Source organism: Mauremys mutica, chromosome 9 (genome assembly GCF_020497125.1).
Source record: "Mauremys mutica isolate MM-2020 ecotype Southern chromosome 9, ASM2049712v1, whole genome shotgun sequence".
Lineage (NCBI taxonomy): Eukaryota > Metazoa > Chordata > Testudines > Geoemydidae > Mauremys > Mauremys mutica.
The window spans coordinates 26,873,945-26,889,167 of NC_059080.1; the positions used below are offsets into that span (position 1 = coordinate 26,873,945).

The following is a 15,223-nucleotide window of genomic DNA, read 5'->3' on the forward strand; positions in this document are numbered from 1 at the left end:
ATTTACATTAATTCTTATGGGGAAAATGGATTCGCTTAACATTGTTTCGCTTAAAGTCACATTTTTCAGGAACATAACTACAATGTTAAGAGTAACTGTATTTCACAGTATTTTGCTTTAAATTGTAACTGGTACAATGCTAAAAATCTTCTTCCAAAAGCACCTGGGCAAACTAAAACCACTTCCAGGGCTCTGCTCACTGTGTTCCTCAAAATATCACTTTAAAATGTGAAATTCACCCTGGGGCTGGGAGCCAACACAAAGCTGTCTTCATCACATAACACCATGTTGTGGCTGCATGAGAGGATGGGGGAAGTCGGGAGCCCTGCCTTCCTGCTGAGATTGAAATAACTGTCCCGGGGTGTGGTCTACAATGCACCCTTCCTGACCTACTCTTCCTGCTTTGTAGTTGCAGGTGAATTTAATCTCAAGACCTTTCATGCTTCCCCACAGAAAGCCAAGTAACTCAAGCTTTACAATGCAAATTCCATCCTAAATGAGCAATTTTCAAATTAATGGTATTAGAAAGTGCTAGATTGCCCCCTCTATTCCCATAAACAGAGGTGACCCAGACCCAATGTTTCTGAACAGGGTCAGCTCCACAGCATTGTTTCCTTTCTCTGACCTGCCAGATGCCACTAGCCAAGTGCTCCACGGGGAACAAACTATTCAGCATTACTCTCCACTCCTAAGTGAGGGAGAAATGCTGGTTAAGATTGTAGGCTGCTGCGGGGGGAGAAGGGGCCCAATACCATGAGACCTGCCACAGTGGAAAACTTCCACAGCGGTGACTTGGAGGAAGCAGTTGCCATTAATACCTGGGCACAAAATGCTGCTAGGAAGCATGGATGTCTATGGTATTCAGTGCCCTTTCTGTGCCAGTGTCTGCTTTCCTCCTGCTGACAAAAATTCAAACACCACAATCAGTTCCCACTCATGGCATATTTCCTTTCCCCCCATCCTGGCTTATTCTGTATGGCCCAAAGACCTTAAATAAGGAATGTGGGAGCTTTCCATCAACCAGCCAACTGATGTTCCAATGATTACTATAGTATAAAAAGAACAATTTTCTCTAACTTCAATGTAGAATTATCCAGAGCTAAATCAAAAGGTGAATTTTAGGTATGCTTAAAGTTCTAACTAGTTCTAAATGTCTAAACTGTTTAATAAGTAATGCAAAATCAAAGTAAGATTTACGTTTTTTTTATTAAGACAATCCCACAGCTGGAAAAATGAAACATCCTAAATTACATAAGTGACTTCAAAAAAACTCTAGAAAAAAATCTTTACAAATTTACATTTTTACAATACAAAAACTAACAGCTCGTTGCATATAAATATTACATTTGGTCTGCCATCAAGTGGCATTAAAAATCCCTGAAGTATTCATTTAAAGGGACCTGAGATAGTGGATGTGAAGATAGGGGCATAAATATCCCCTTGAAAAAATCAATACAGAAACTAGACATATCAGTTCAAATCAGTTTTGTGCATTTTTGGTGGAGTATTTTAAACTGTCAAGAACACCGAAATGTGCGAGGCTAGACAGCACCATTTCATTGTTCCAAGCCCCTCAACTGTAAAAACTGATATTTCTAAATGAAGTCTGCGTAATGATTCTTATGTAAAGAATGAATAACCTATATTAATATTCCTAGGGAAAATTAAAAAATCAGCCTTAGATATAGGAGTATGTTGGGTGAACGCCACTTACTGAGAAAGCATTTTGAAAAACTAAGTTGGGTATTTGTCCGTCAAAAGAAAACCTCTATGAATGGTAACACCATTTAGCACAGAAACACCAATTTATCTTGCATTCAAACAGACCCTTTCGTTCTCTAACACTTCAAGTGCTCTCCTCTTGCCTTGCCCTTAGTTTCACAAATGTTTAATGCACCCAGAAACCGGGAAGGTATGCACTATCTTCTTATTTATGAGAGACTCGGAAATTGTTCTAATAGGTCTGGAAGTTAAAATATTTAATGATGAATTCACAAAACATGGCTGTCCTTATCTAACAGGAGCATTAGTTTGTTTGCATTTTCAGCACCAAACCCTGAACTTAGACGTTCTCATTTAAACACTCTTAACAGATTTGAGGTACCCACATCCATGCATATATACGTATTTAAGCACCATTTTCATACTAGAGTTAAGGCTGTGACAGCAATTCCACTGGAAATCTAATTTTTCAGGGATTCATAGCAGTTTCAGAAATTTGCTGTGGGCTGAAGCATAACATAGTAAAAATGTACAAGCTTCCAACAGGTCTTTGTGTTTCTATTACCAAAAAAGACAACTTTTTAAACCAAAATTTTGCAGGCTATTACTTACTATACATAAAGGAGGTTGTTTTTTTAAAATGTGTAAACATCTGATATATTAATATTTGAAAGTTAACTACCGCACATGCGCAGTAAGTTTCTATAATACATACTTGTAATAACACGACAGCTTCCTACATTACTAAATATAAATTTATCCGTAGATTGTTAACTGCTCCTTCAGTCTATCAAGTAAATAATGAGCATTTTATAAAAAACTTTCCATGACAGTTTAAAAAAAAACACACCAAGAAATGTAAACACAAAAGTACATCTTAAAAACATTAAAGTTGTGATACAGACCAACAATAGTAGGACACATTAAGTTAAGGCTGATAACATCCTTAACCTAAAACTGGTTTGTTTACTCTGTCATCATCTGCACAGGTTAAGGGTGAATTATTAGTCTTGAGTTAGTTATTAAATGCATTTTCTCATTTTAATACTGTATGATTTGGAATGTTCATCAGACACATTCTATAGACATCTCGGAGCCATATTTTCAAATATTTGCCAAGATTCATCTCACTTTTAGTAATCAGCTCCTCAAAAACATTGTCAGAAGCAATACATTTTAATTTGTCTTTCCTTAATGTTTAATTACTGTACATGGATATTTTACCCACCACATACCTGACTTCAATTCTCTTCAGTATTTATATACTATACAGTTTTCATATTTATGTGCAGTAGAAACAGCCAGGTCTACATTTATTTTTTAATCATAAGGGAAGTTGATTAAAACAAACAGTATTAAGAACTTAAACTGAAATCACCCACAAGTTGGTTTCCTAACTGTAAATATTTTTGCCTCCTCTTACTTTTACATATCACAATTCTTGTATTATAAATATGACCGATAATTTTCCTACATGGCTCATTTTTCAGGTGAATTACTCCTCTAATACTTCTCTTTTTAAAGCAAACGTACCATCATGTCTCTCCTTTTCAATCTTTGCTTTGCAGTTTGCGAAGTTAGTAGGCTTGAAAGTGAGGGATTATTACAGACTTGAAGCAGATATAAATACACATAGGTCTGAGTTAACTTCCCCACACAGTTCAGTTAATACACTTTACTTGTGTCCTACCAAGACCTTGCTATTGTAGGGCTCAAGCCTGCACAGACTATAGCTATGAGTAATTTTGTAAGGTTTGTACTCTTTTTTTTAAAACAACAAAAAAAAAAACAAGTGGGGATAAGTAAGACACCAGAAAGGATGTGATATTGGGACGGAAGAAACTTCATTGGGAAGCTTAAGTACACCTCATGCTCTGTAAGTATAACAGCTAAAAAGGCATGAATCCTGACTGACACAAAACGAAAAAAGGGACCGAGAAACTTAAATCAGATACTACAGTGATGCATGTTGTGTAAGAACCTGAATAAAGTAGTATAGGTTGCTTGCAACTGAAAGATCCAACTGAAAACCCAAGATTTCAAAAAAATACACATACACTAAAGGCAATGGAGAAAACACTTTTTAGTAATTGCCTAATGCTATTCAGCTATTTTCAGCATTTCAGAATGTTTCATGTACCATAAAAGATTTAATATTAAAAAACTCCCCCCCCCCAAATAAACAGATAACCTAAACCTTCAAGATATACCATGCTGATTGGTGTTTGTGATGCTGTGTTGTAACTGAATATTCCAAAATGCAGGTAAAATTGTATGCTAATCCCACTATCTCAGACATTAGAAAGGAAACACATGAGCTATACAGGTGTTACATTAACTCACGTTCAGATAAAGAAAATGTGATAATTCAGATAATAGCATGAAACAATTTATACAGGTCAGGTGAGACCTAAATTTTTAATTCAAATAGTCAGAACTGGCCTGTACCTTTACCTCAGAGTGAGTGCAAAGAGTACTTGCTCGATTTGAGTGTTTACACTGGTGTAAATGAAGACCTAAAGTGCAGGACAATGGAGAATCAGGCCCAACAACTTTCTACATTTCTATTCATTTACTAATACCACTTTTGGAAGGTTTGTTAGGTGGACAAATGAGAAAGAACTTAATGTATTCCTAATGGCCCAGCAAGAGCATCAGAGTTTAAGTTGCAGCTGATCCTGCTGACACAAATGGGGGGAATACTATGGAGTGCAGGAGCAGCAGCACAGGCAGGCTCGTTGGAGAGGACAGAGAAACAAAGAATGGAAAGAAAAAGGGGATGGAACAAAGCCACAAAACCAGAAGGGGACGGAGCAGAGACATGCAAAATAAGGGGAGGCAAAATGGAAGTGTGGGACTGGGCTGAAGGCCTAGTGACAGCATATCAGTGTTCAGGACCAAGCTTGGGCCTGTGTACCCTGGGCCTGCAGGAGCTGGGCATGCTCCAGAGGTAGTAAGCTGGTATTCAAAACACACAAGAATCAAACACACACTCAAACGTTCAGCTCCCTGCTCTTGAAAGTGTGTGGGTGGTGGGGGCCAAAGGAGCCCTCCAACACCCACAAATCACATGTTACTGCTGGCTGGTGGCTCTATTTGCAGTCCTGTTTCCTAAGGCTGGTAATGGGATGCCCTCGAACTGCTGACACTAGGGATTGAGACCATTCATTCATACCTATTCCTGGAGAAAGCCTTGAAGCACCAGTACTTGAATATTCACTAAATATCAGCAATCTACAGCCCGACTACGGATTTTGCTAGCCATTTGTATCTTAAATATATGCTCATATCACCTTCATACACAAGTGTTAAAGAGTAGATACAAACAGAAGTTACTTTTGGTTAAAACTGTATGAATACAGACAATGCTGATGATTCTGCAATGAACTCGGGGTGGACAGAGCTCTGTGCCTGCATGGAACCCATTGATTTCAATGAGGCATTACATGGGCACAGAAGTTTTGGACTGGGGTCTGAAAGACTGGGTTGCAACCCTTTTGGTGCAAGGGCTATTCTTGTTTCATTGCTCCTGCTGCAGCTGTCAGGGTAAAATCAAGTGTCATGCAGCTTTAAGTAAGTGGCTTCTAATTGAATTTAACGTCGGAGTAAAAAAAAAAAAAGTGTCCAACTTATTACAAATTATAATTCATCCACAGAGTGAGGCTGCGAGAGAAATCAAATATTTAAATTGGAAAAAAAAAATCCAGATACGAAATCAAGTAAAAATAGCATTCAAAAATATAAGTTATTTCTTTCATGCTTATAAAAAGGTTTTCATGCACAAAATAAAATAAAATAAAATAACAAATTCTCGGATTCTTTACAATAAGCAATAGATCTGTTGTTCTAGCACACCCTGCTGTCTGGCTCTTAATCACATAACACATTTTAGATTAATACTTACACCACAGCAAAGTGCCGTTTTACTGTTATCTTCACAGTACTTCATTACATATAAAAGATACATTTAAGAACATATTTACTCTTATTCTAATTGTTGCTAAAAATACATTTAAACTTAGGAAATCATGATTTTTTCAGGAATCCATGTTTTTCCTCCCCACCCCCCCAATAAATTAATAATTACAGCTTCAGCCAGCCAGAAACATATGAATAGCATTTCTTCAGAATCTCAGGACTTTAGCATAGGAATCTTAGCATTTATATTGGTTGAAAAGAACTTTGATCTAAAATGTGTATGGTTATGTCTAGGAACTGACATATCCATGCTTCTCCTGATTACATAGATATGGGGACCAATAACTCTAGGGAAGAATACATACTGTAAGAAATGATAGGACAGGCATTTGTATTTTAAAGCCCAATACAGCGCTAGGAGATCCTCTGTATCCATTTCTTTGTTAAATGGAGTATCTGAGTCATGCCCAGAAATTAGTTTTGGCATAATCAGGACAATGACTGTAACAAAAAGTTTGAGAGATTTTTACTGTACCATAAATTCAGATCTTTACCATATACTACTTAGACTGCTTTCTTCTCCCGACTCCCAAGCCTGCATCACAGCATTTGTTCCAGTTATCTTGCACCTGACTAGAACTGTTGCAAAGAGTGATCAGCCTGCTAATGTCTGTCATAGAAAAAAGGCCAGAACCAAATCTATTTATGTATGAGAATACACTTCACTATTCCTTCCCCCCGCCCAGGTTTTCCAGAATTATTGACAAAGTGATAGAAGTTGCACATTGAGCAAGAAATTTCAGAATTGCATCCCTCATTTATTTCGATTTCCAAACCTCCTCCTTCACCCCTGTTTCTCCACATGTAATCAGTGACTCACTAGCTCAACTCAACTAGGTGTCTCTTCCTTGGTGTAACATGACAGAGTCCCACAAATCTTAACTGGACCCTACAAAGTAGAAGGCTGCAACTCTCCTTCTCACTCCACAAGAACAAGCATGTTCCAATTAATTAAACACAGCCAGTCACTCAGTCTGAAGAGCAAGATACAGAGTAATCTCCTAACCCTACATTTCCCTCATAGCATTGCATACTGTATTACTGCCAGAATTACCTCAGTGTGCAAGTTATTATTTTTCAATGCAACATTTAGAAGGTAAGAGTACAGTAGAATGTGAATTCTCTTCTGGAAGCTTGAGCTACAAGGACTCTTGTCAATGATATGAATGGAAACTTATCAGTAATGATACAAAAATATGAGTAGCCAGTAGAGACACGATAGCTCAATTTAGGTTTCTTTGAACGTTTCAATAATCAAATTAAAAACAGAAACACAGACTTTCATTGAATAAGCGATACCAGAAATGTGAGAGCACCTACTGGCTGTTTGCCCAACAAATGACCATCTGCTAAAAGTATATTAGGCTTGTGAAAGCGTTGATAGCTACACTAAGGTTTGTTTCAGAATGTCAATATGATGAAGAAAAGGTTACTTCATAATTTGAGCAATTCCATCCCTGCTATACTCATTCTTGCCTCTTCTTCAATAAGCACTGCAGAATAACATCTATTTTCTTTTAAGTTTCCAGTAGTTGTAGACAGAGGTAGCTGAGCTACTATTAAGACATGTAATGCTTTGAAGAGGAGAAACCTTTCAAATGTTGAAATTAACCCTTTGCTGCACAATCTCTATCAATGTTATAAAAATATGAGAGGACAAAAAGAAAACAGATGCAAGTAACTTTTGCATTTGGCACCTTCTGTCTAGATATTCATACTTCTCAAGTATTCTCTTTTTAATAAAGTTAATGCACACATTAGGACACACCACATCAAAGGTTTGCTACATATTTACAAGGCACCAACCCTTTTCTCACTTTTTACATGAATTACAAACCAACAGAAAGCATTTCAAACCCTCCTAAACTGTAGTATAAACATACTTCAGTTCAGCACAATTCATGAAAGTTTGGCCTGGGAAGATTAAAATAATCCAGATCCTTCTTACAATATAGAAACAGTAAACACTTTATAGCTGCCTTTAGGATTGGTGTATTGTGCAAAAGTTATAATTATTACTGTGTATAAGAATTTATGACAAACCATATAAAAACTCTGTAAGAAGGTGCTATTTCTATAATACAAAAAAACAAAACAAGGGAGAGATTTCATAATCATGATTCAAAATGTCATGCTATTATTGAGAAGCTGGAAGCTCCTTGAAACAAAATGAACTTGTAGTGCGTGGGGAAGAATTTCTGTAATTTAAGGCCTATTAAGTAAGGCTTTTTTTGACCAATGAAGTGTGGCAATCTGAAGTCTTAAAACAAATGTATACTGGCATAATGGAAAAGCACCGCTGTAGAAAGTGAGTGGAGTCCCCCCACAACTTGCTTGGTAGATTTTCTGGTAAAATCCCTGCAGTAGAAGGCCTTTGAAGTTCATTTGAAATTTTTCAAAGATGTTTATCTGTCAATAATTCCATCCCATGAGATGGCTGACCCTGGCTTTTTCTGTCATTTTCCGCACCCTGCCCGATCTGGAAGTACCAAGATTCAGAGGATCCTCGGTGTGCACAAAGTTGTCATTATCTGAATCGTCATTATATAAAACAGTTCTCCTGCCTTCGTTCCTTGTTTTAATTCGTGGTGGCCTGCTGAATCGTCCTCCAAACATATTCTCGCCAAATCGGCCGCCAAACAGATTCTCAAATTCATCATCTGCCATTCGTGCACGTTTGGCTCTGGTTGCTCCTCGTGAAGCTCCTCTACCTCCTCTGCCTCTTCTTCCTCCCCTGCCTCCTCTTCTTCCTCTGCCGCAGCCTCCTCTTCCTCCTCTGCCACCTCTTCCCCCTCTGCTCCATCTACCCCACCTGCCCCATCTACCTCTCCTCCCTGTCCCTCTGCCCTGCCAGTTTCTTTTCCCACTAGCAATTTTCCTTTTAATTTTTCTTTTGGGTTTAGTTTGCACAACTTTACTGTAGTCATGATCTCCATCAATGTAATCCTGATCTGTTCTAGAGGTTGATTCAGAATCTGAATCAGAGCCACATCTGCTTTCAGAGCTTGAACTGGATCCTGACTCCCCACTTTCTGATGAAGATAAACCAGGTTTTTCTTTTAATTCTCTCTTCTTCTCCTCTTCCTCTAGGTGTTCCTCCTCTTCTGAGGCACTTACTAGCTTCCGCTTGACTGCTATCCGAGGCTCTCTGCTATCACCATTTGTAAGTGGTCCATCAAGAGACTGATCTAAACAAACACAAAATACAAAGCACTTGTTAACAGTGTGATAAAGTTAAATCTGAACTGCAGCAGTTCAAGGGAAAAATTCTTTTCAAATATAAAAAGGATTTTCTATTAAAATTTACATTTCTCTCAAATAGCTTGTGCTATCAGCCCTCATCAAACATCTGTTCTGTAAGGCCCCAATCAGCATTTCAATACATACTTAATATTAAGCATGTGAGTAGTCCAACTGAAATCAATGGGATTACTAGGTACTGAAAGCTCAGCACATGCTTTAGTGCCTTTGCTGTGTTGGGGCTTAAAATGTTTCTCCTTTCACAGTTAACATATGCTGCTTGTGAAGTTTGAAAAATTACATTAATCCTGGAAAAGTGAAGCCCTACCGCATAACAAATAACACATTTTTATAAGTGCACCTTAACATGATAGCAATTTTATTTACAAAAATATTCATATATGTTCACAAAGACATGTGTACCCTTTGACAGTTTCAGAAGAGTGAAACACTTGTACCTGTTCCAGCATAGCCTTGTGAAAATTCTAACCACTGTGTAACCCCAGATTAAAAAAGCCATGAGCTAGTCAGGACATTTCTGTTCAACTTTTAAAATATTTCCCCCCTTCTCTTCAGCTTTAATATGCCAAATAAAATGTCAGCAATTTCCTAAAAGCCTTTGGGAAACTCCTAACTTTCTTTGAGAATTATCAACTTTTCCCATCTTGGCAACGTTTTAGGGGCGTTGGTTGAATCTTTGGAGAACATTTACCCCATAGTTTAGATAACAGATTTCAGAATTGTAAAAAACGTGTCCGGAAACATGACAAAGCAGGGAAATAAGCTCAATTTAATACTGCACTCAGGTGGAGAGATCACAAGTACATTTAGTTGTTTGAAACAGCAGGGTTTAAGCCCATTATGTAACTGTTTCAGTACAGAGTTCACTCTAGGGTTGCCAGGTGTCCAGTTTTCTACCAGAAAGTCCAATCAAAAAGGGGACCTGGCAGTGTCTGGTCAGCACAGTTGACTGGACACTAAAAGTCCGGTTACCAGAGTAACCGTGATCAGCCTCCACACCAAGATGGCAGGAAGAGCAGCAGCTACTCAGATGCTAATGGGGAGAACTGGCTGTCTCCCGGACCCAGCTCCAGCCTCTTGGGTGGAGAGGTAGGTACCGGCACTGCCACTACCTGAGAGGAGATCCTGTCTGTCCCCCATATCTGCACCGCTGTGCCCTCATTTTCTTGCCCTGGCCTCTTGCTCTGGGGACCGACCCCACCCCACTGTGGCGCGATTTCCCCACCCCCATCACACACACCCCACCCCACCATTGCCAGTTAATGGTTCCCCCAATTCCACCGCCCTCTCTCTGCCAGTTAGTGCCCCACCCACAGCATGCTCCATCAATCCCAGTTAGTCATCCCCTCATACCCCCTCAATGCCATTTACTGCTCCCTCCACACCCCAAGAACCCCCTCAGTGACACTTACTGCTCTCCCTAAAATTCTAGTGCCCACAGACAGCGTTCCCCCCTCAATGCCAGTTAGTGCCCCTACAGTACCAGCACCCCTCAATGCCAGTTACTGCTCTCACCCCCTAACACACACTTGGGAAGTAGGGCAAGGATACTTTTCTGTGAGTTATCAAGAGTGTCGATTAATAAATTTCTAGTCAAACAATATTCTGAGATGCCTATTCTAGCGACAGTTTTTAAAATAAGTTTGACTTAAAATATAATACTTTCTTAAACAGCCAAAAATCACTTCCCAGCTATTCAAAGAACAATTTAGACACCTAAAAAGACTTAATTTCTACAAAAACAAATCTTAATGTGCATAGTACGCCAAAAGCCATAAAATTTGTACCAAATTTAGAGAGATTCTAAAACAGAAACGAGATGATCAGGAGTATGGAAAATGGGCCTGGTAGTTAGCAGTACTCTGGCAAATGGTTTGCTGCATTTTATAGCAGAATTACATATGCTGCCAGGTTTGTTTGGCGTGATCTTGATATATGATGTTATAGAAAGGCATTCTTGTTTGTATAGCTGAAACTTGCCTTTTCTAAGTTTGAGGAACTTCTCATTCACCTTCACCCCAAGAAAAAAACTCACATTCCTGTACCTTTTGGTATCTAACACATAGAAAAGAGGTGGGATAGGCTTTTAACCAAGTTAAAGGAAAATTTGTAAACTTTTTTTTGGATATTAGTGGCAGTGCTACATCTCACTTAATGTAGATGCACTTAAATGTGTTTAACCCTCACTTAAATCAGTTTAATTTAATGTAATAGTCTACTAGTACATGCTAAACAAGGATTAAATGGGTTGAAGTGCATCTACATTAGGGGGTATCATCTATTTAACTACACAGACTTCAACATTAATTTATCAGAGGGGTAGCCGTGTTAGTCTGGATCTGTAAAAGCAGCAAAGAATCCTGTGGCACCTTATAGACTAACAGACGTTTTGCAGCATGAGCTTTCGTGGGTGAATACCCACTTCGTCAGATGCACCCACGAAAGCTCATGCTGAAAAACGTCTGTTAGTCTATAAGGTGCCACAGGATTCTTTGCTAACATTAATTTAGTTAAGATTGTACAACTTTTCTAATATAGACAAGCTCTAAGCATTACGACACAATTGCAAATATGTGCACATTGGGTAAATGTCAATATGTATTTGTATAATACCACACTGAATCAGTTCATTATGTTTGCTTCATTTGAGTGTGCAATCAGGCTTCTCTTTTAAAAATAAAAAAAGTCCCTGAAAACGTGTGTGGGGAAAGCCTACCTACAGAATAGATGAGACATTTAATGTACGCTCCTAAGGCTAGAGGTTTTTTCTACATGATTTTTCAGTGGAGAATTTTGTTGTAGAAAGGTATCAAGTATGAGAAAACAAAGTTTTCCAAAAGGCAAAGAACAAACACTTCTTTTAAACTTCTCACGCTGTTCTAAGTCTCAAAATTCAGCACCATCTTGCTCAATCACACCAGCTTCCTGGGAGGGGACAGTGAGCAGGGGAGGAGAGGGCATCCTGGGGGAAGAGAGAGCAGGGGTCTCTGGTTTTAAACAATTAGAAAGTTGGCGACTGTAGTCCTCATGGAGTTTGAGGAGCACACTGGAGAACTATAGATTTATACCACAGCTTGCAGTGCAGTAAGTGTTTGTCTACAGTAGTTCATAGATCCCAGAAGCAGATTTCTTTTCTAGTAAAATTAGTCATCCAAAGAAAGCATATAACTTCCAACCTTGTTTAACTGGTGTGGATTTACTCCTGACTAGTCTATTTTTCCCTGGATCAATGTTATTTCCACTTCGGTTCTGTGTATTTAACCCAGATGAGGATGGTTGGCCTTCAGTTTCTTCACCAATGGCTGAACCCAGAGCCTCCTCTGTAGTATCTGAAACTTAAAACAGGACAGCATAAACCTCAAACAATTTCCTTAATCTCTCCTTATACTGACGTGCTAGGGCACTGTGCAAACAATCAGATTTCACAGGTCCAAAATGGCTCAATCTTTTCTTTAATTAATGCAGAGGAAACCAAATTTTTGATACACTCGTAACTTACCAAGAACTTGAGGGATGTATCTAGTTTGCATGTAATCTATGCCAAATATTCTTACATAATCAAAATCTTTAATTATACAGCAATTAGATACTAGCCTTTGATAGATGAATACAACAAGTTTAAGATCAGCAATAAATATCCCTCAGCTTTTCTTCATATTGCAGTTATTAGAAAGCAGCAGTGGAAATACTTTAGGCACTCCTGTGTTTTCAGAATTTGGTTCTGCCATGTACACCATTTTTTATTTTACTTACCATGAGATGAAACTGAAGAGCTAGTCCTAGTCAAAGGCAGTGAGGTATTCTGGTTGATTTTAGGTTGCACCTTCACTTGTTTCTGTTTCCCTTTAGGGCTGAAGATATGAAACATCCCCAAAAATATACAAATGTTAATGCAAAAGGATTTAAAAAACAAAAACACATATAACACTGTTACCAGGTTATCAGTGTAAGTGTGATATTTAAATATAACATGGAGCATCCGATTTTCTATCTCAAAGATTACATAGTCGTAGTACTCTAAAATATATAATAGAGAAAAAAATATTGGTGAATTTATTAAAGGAATACAACTGTTCAAGAACAAGATTTTATCTTGCTTTCCTAAAAGGAACATACAGTTTGCTTTGTTAATGTGTTATAGAAATTAATATGGCTTTTATACAGCTCCTTTCACACGTTTATAAAGCATCGCTCCCCTTGCTAGGATTACGCACGAGTTCCAGTGTTTAATCTCACAATCTGGTCACTCACAGGAGAGACTGTACTATAAAATAAGCCATATTGTTACTGCCTTCTTATCTGAACGTTTATTTCCCCCTAAAACAGAGGATTTCAAAATATGCATGTGACATTGCAGTCTATATAATTTTATAAAAATATGCTAATGAGTGAACATAATGTAACTGGAATATGCTTCACACAAAAGATCTCTTGTAAGGTATCATTACAAAGCTTAGAATCTACTGAGTGTGTTCATCCTATTTGTATAAATGTACCACTCTTGTATCTGAAACTAGAAATGTGAAATATAACTCTGAGGGCCTATTGTAATTATGCAAAGTGTGGGCCATTAAATGGTGGTTTGGAATCTTGATGACTCCCATTAATTAGGACCATTGTGTGCAGATGGCTGTGTTTTACCTGTAAGTCTTCCTGTATACCTGTGTGCTGGCAAGTGGGCAATGAAGTCTTGCAGTGACATGTGATCATATCACCTGAACTGGAATCCATCTTTAACCTGGTGCTTTTCCATTGAGAAGGAGTGGGTGGGAACCCAGAGAGGGACAAAGAATTCCCGCCTTATGCAAAAGATATATAAAGGGGTGGAACAGAACAAAGGAGAGAGGAGCCATCATGAAGAATCCCCTAGCTACCACCTGAGCTGGAACAAGAGCTGTACCAGGGGAAAGAATTGTGCCCAGGCCTGGAAGGTGTCCAGTCTGAGGAAAAAAACTTACTGAAGCATCTCTAAGGGTGAGATTATCTGTATTCAGTTTGATTAAACATAGATTTGCACATTTTATTTTATTTTGCTTGGTGACTTACTTTGTTCTGTCTGTTACTACTTGGAACCACTTAAATCCTACTTTCTGCATTTAGTAAAATCACTTTTTACATATTAATTAACTCAGAGTATGTATTAATACCTGGGGGAGCAAACAACTGTGCATATCTCTCTATCAGTGTTATAGAGGGTGAACAATTTATGAGTTTACCCTGCATAAGCTTTATACAGGGTAAAATGGATTTATTTGGGTTTAGACGCCATTGGGAGTTGGGTGTCTGAGTGCTAAAGACCAGCACACTTCTGTGAGCTGCTTTCAGGTAAACCGGCAGCTTTGGAATAAGTAATTCAGACCGTGGGTCTTTGTTGGAGCATACGGGAGTGTCTGGCTCAGCAAGGCAGGGTGCTGGAGTCCTGAGCTGGCAGGGAAAGCAGGGGTAGAAGTAGTCTTGGCACATCGGGTGGCAGCTCCCGGGGGTGGAGGGTGGTTCTGTGATCTACCCTGTCACAATGCAGATAGAGAGTTTCATTATTAAGTTACCTGGATGCTCTGCTACTAGATGGCGAACTACTACTGCTCCTTAGTCGTTTTCGATAGCGTGGCCTATTCCTCTTCCGACACTGCATGGCCAACTTGTATGCAGAGATGATGTTTTTAATATGATTTTCAAATAAGGCAGATAGTCTAAGCGTCATGCTATAGATCTGGAGAAAGAAATTATGGCCATATTTACTGATTCCTCTAACTTGTGGAGATCAATTCCAAGCAAAATAACGTTGTAAAGATTCACAGAAATATATCAACCTCAATATTCCAAAAGCAAAATCCATACCGACAGACAACTGGAAAGATCATAACACATGTACTAGTATAAGGAAGTCATCTGCATTCTAGCTATAGAAATCAAGAATGAAGTATTTCAGAGTTTATGGTCTTAAAATATAATCAAATAGATGACAAACTAGACAAACAAGTTAGGGGGTACCCCTAATAAGAAAGGATGAAAACAATTCATTAAACCTCCCAAAGTCTCAAGTGAAGTTAAACATCATTTTTTCTTTTCTTTTTTTGCATGAAGTCAAGTTTTGCCTATTTAATTAAAGGATAGATTTTTTTTATTAGCCCCAATACAGCTGAGAGAGAAGCCTGGTAAGTTCACTGTAAGTACAGCCAAGGCATCTCACCCTCTAAGCAGCCAAGTTAGCGCTGCTTGGGTCATGCCTCCGGCACAAAGAGGGAAGGGCAGGGACTGTACA

At 38.5% G+C, this 15,223-nt stretch overlaps 1 protein-coding gene across 2 annotated transcripts in view; it reads right to left on the reverse strand.

The window, feature by feature from the left end:
* Positions 1-1,187: 1,187 nt before the first annotated feature.
* BRWD3 (bromodomain and WD repeat domain containing 3) overlaps positions 1,188-15,223 on the reverse strand; it is a 90,423-nt gene continuing 76,387 nt past the window's right edge. For both annotated transcript variants that reach the window (XM_045030120.1, XM_045030119.1), the window contains 4 exons: positions 14,508-14,671; positions 12,715-12,812; positions 12,138-12,296; positions 1,188-8,888 (listed from right to left, as the gene is read on the reverse strand). In XM_045030120.1, the coding sequence (XP_044886055.1) occupies positions 8,113-8,888; positions 12,138-12,296; positions 12,715-12,812; positions 14,508-14,671 (1,197 nt within the window). In that variant the 3' untranslated portion in view covers positions 1,188-8,112. The remainder of the gene's footprint in view (positions 8,889-12,137; positions 12,297-12,714; positions 12,813-14,507; positions 14,672-15,223) is intronic.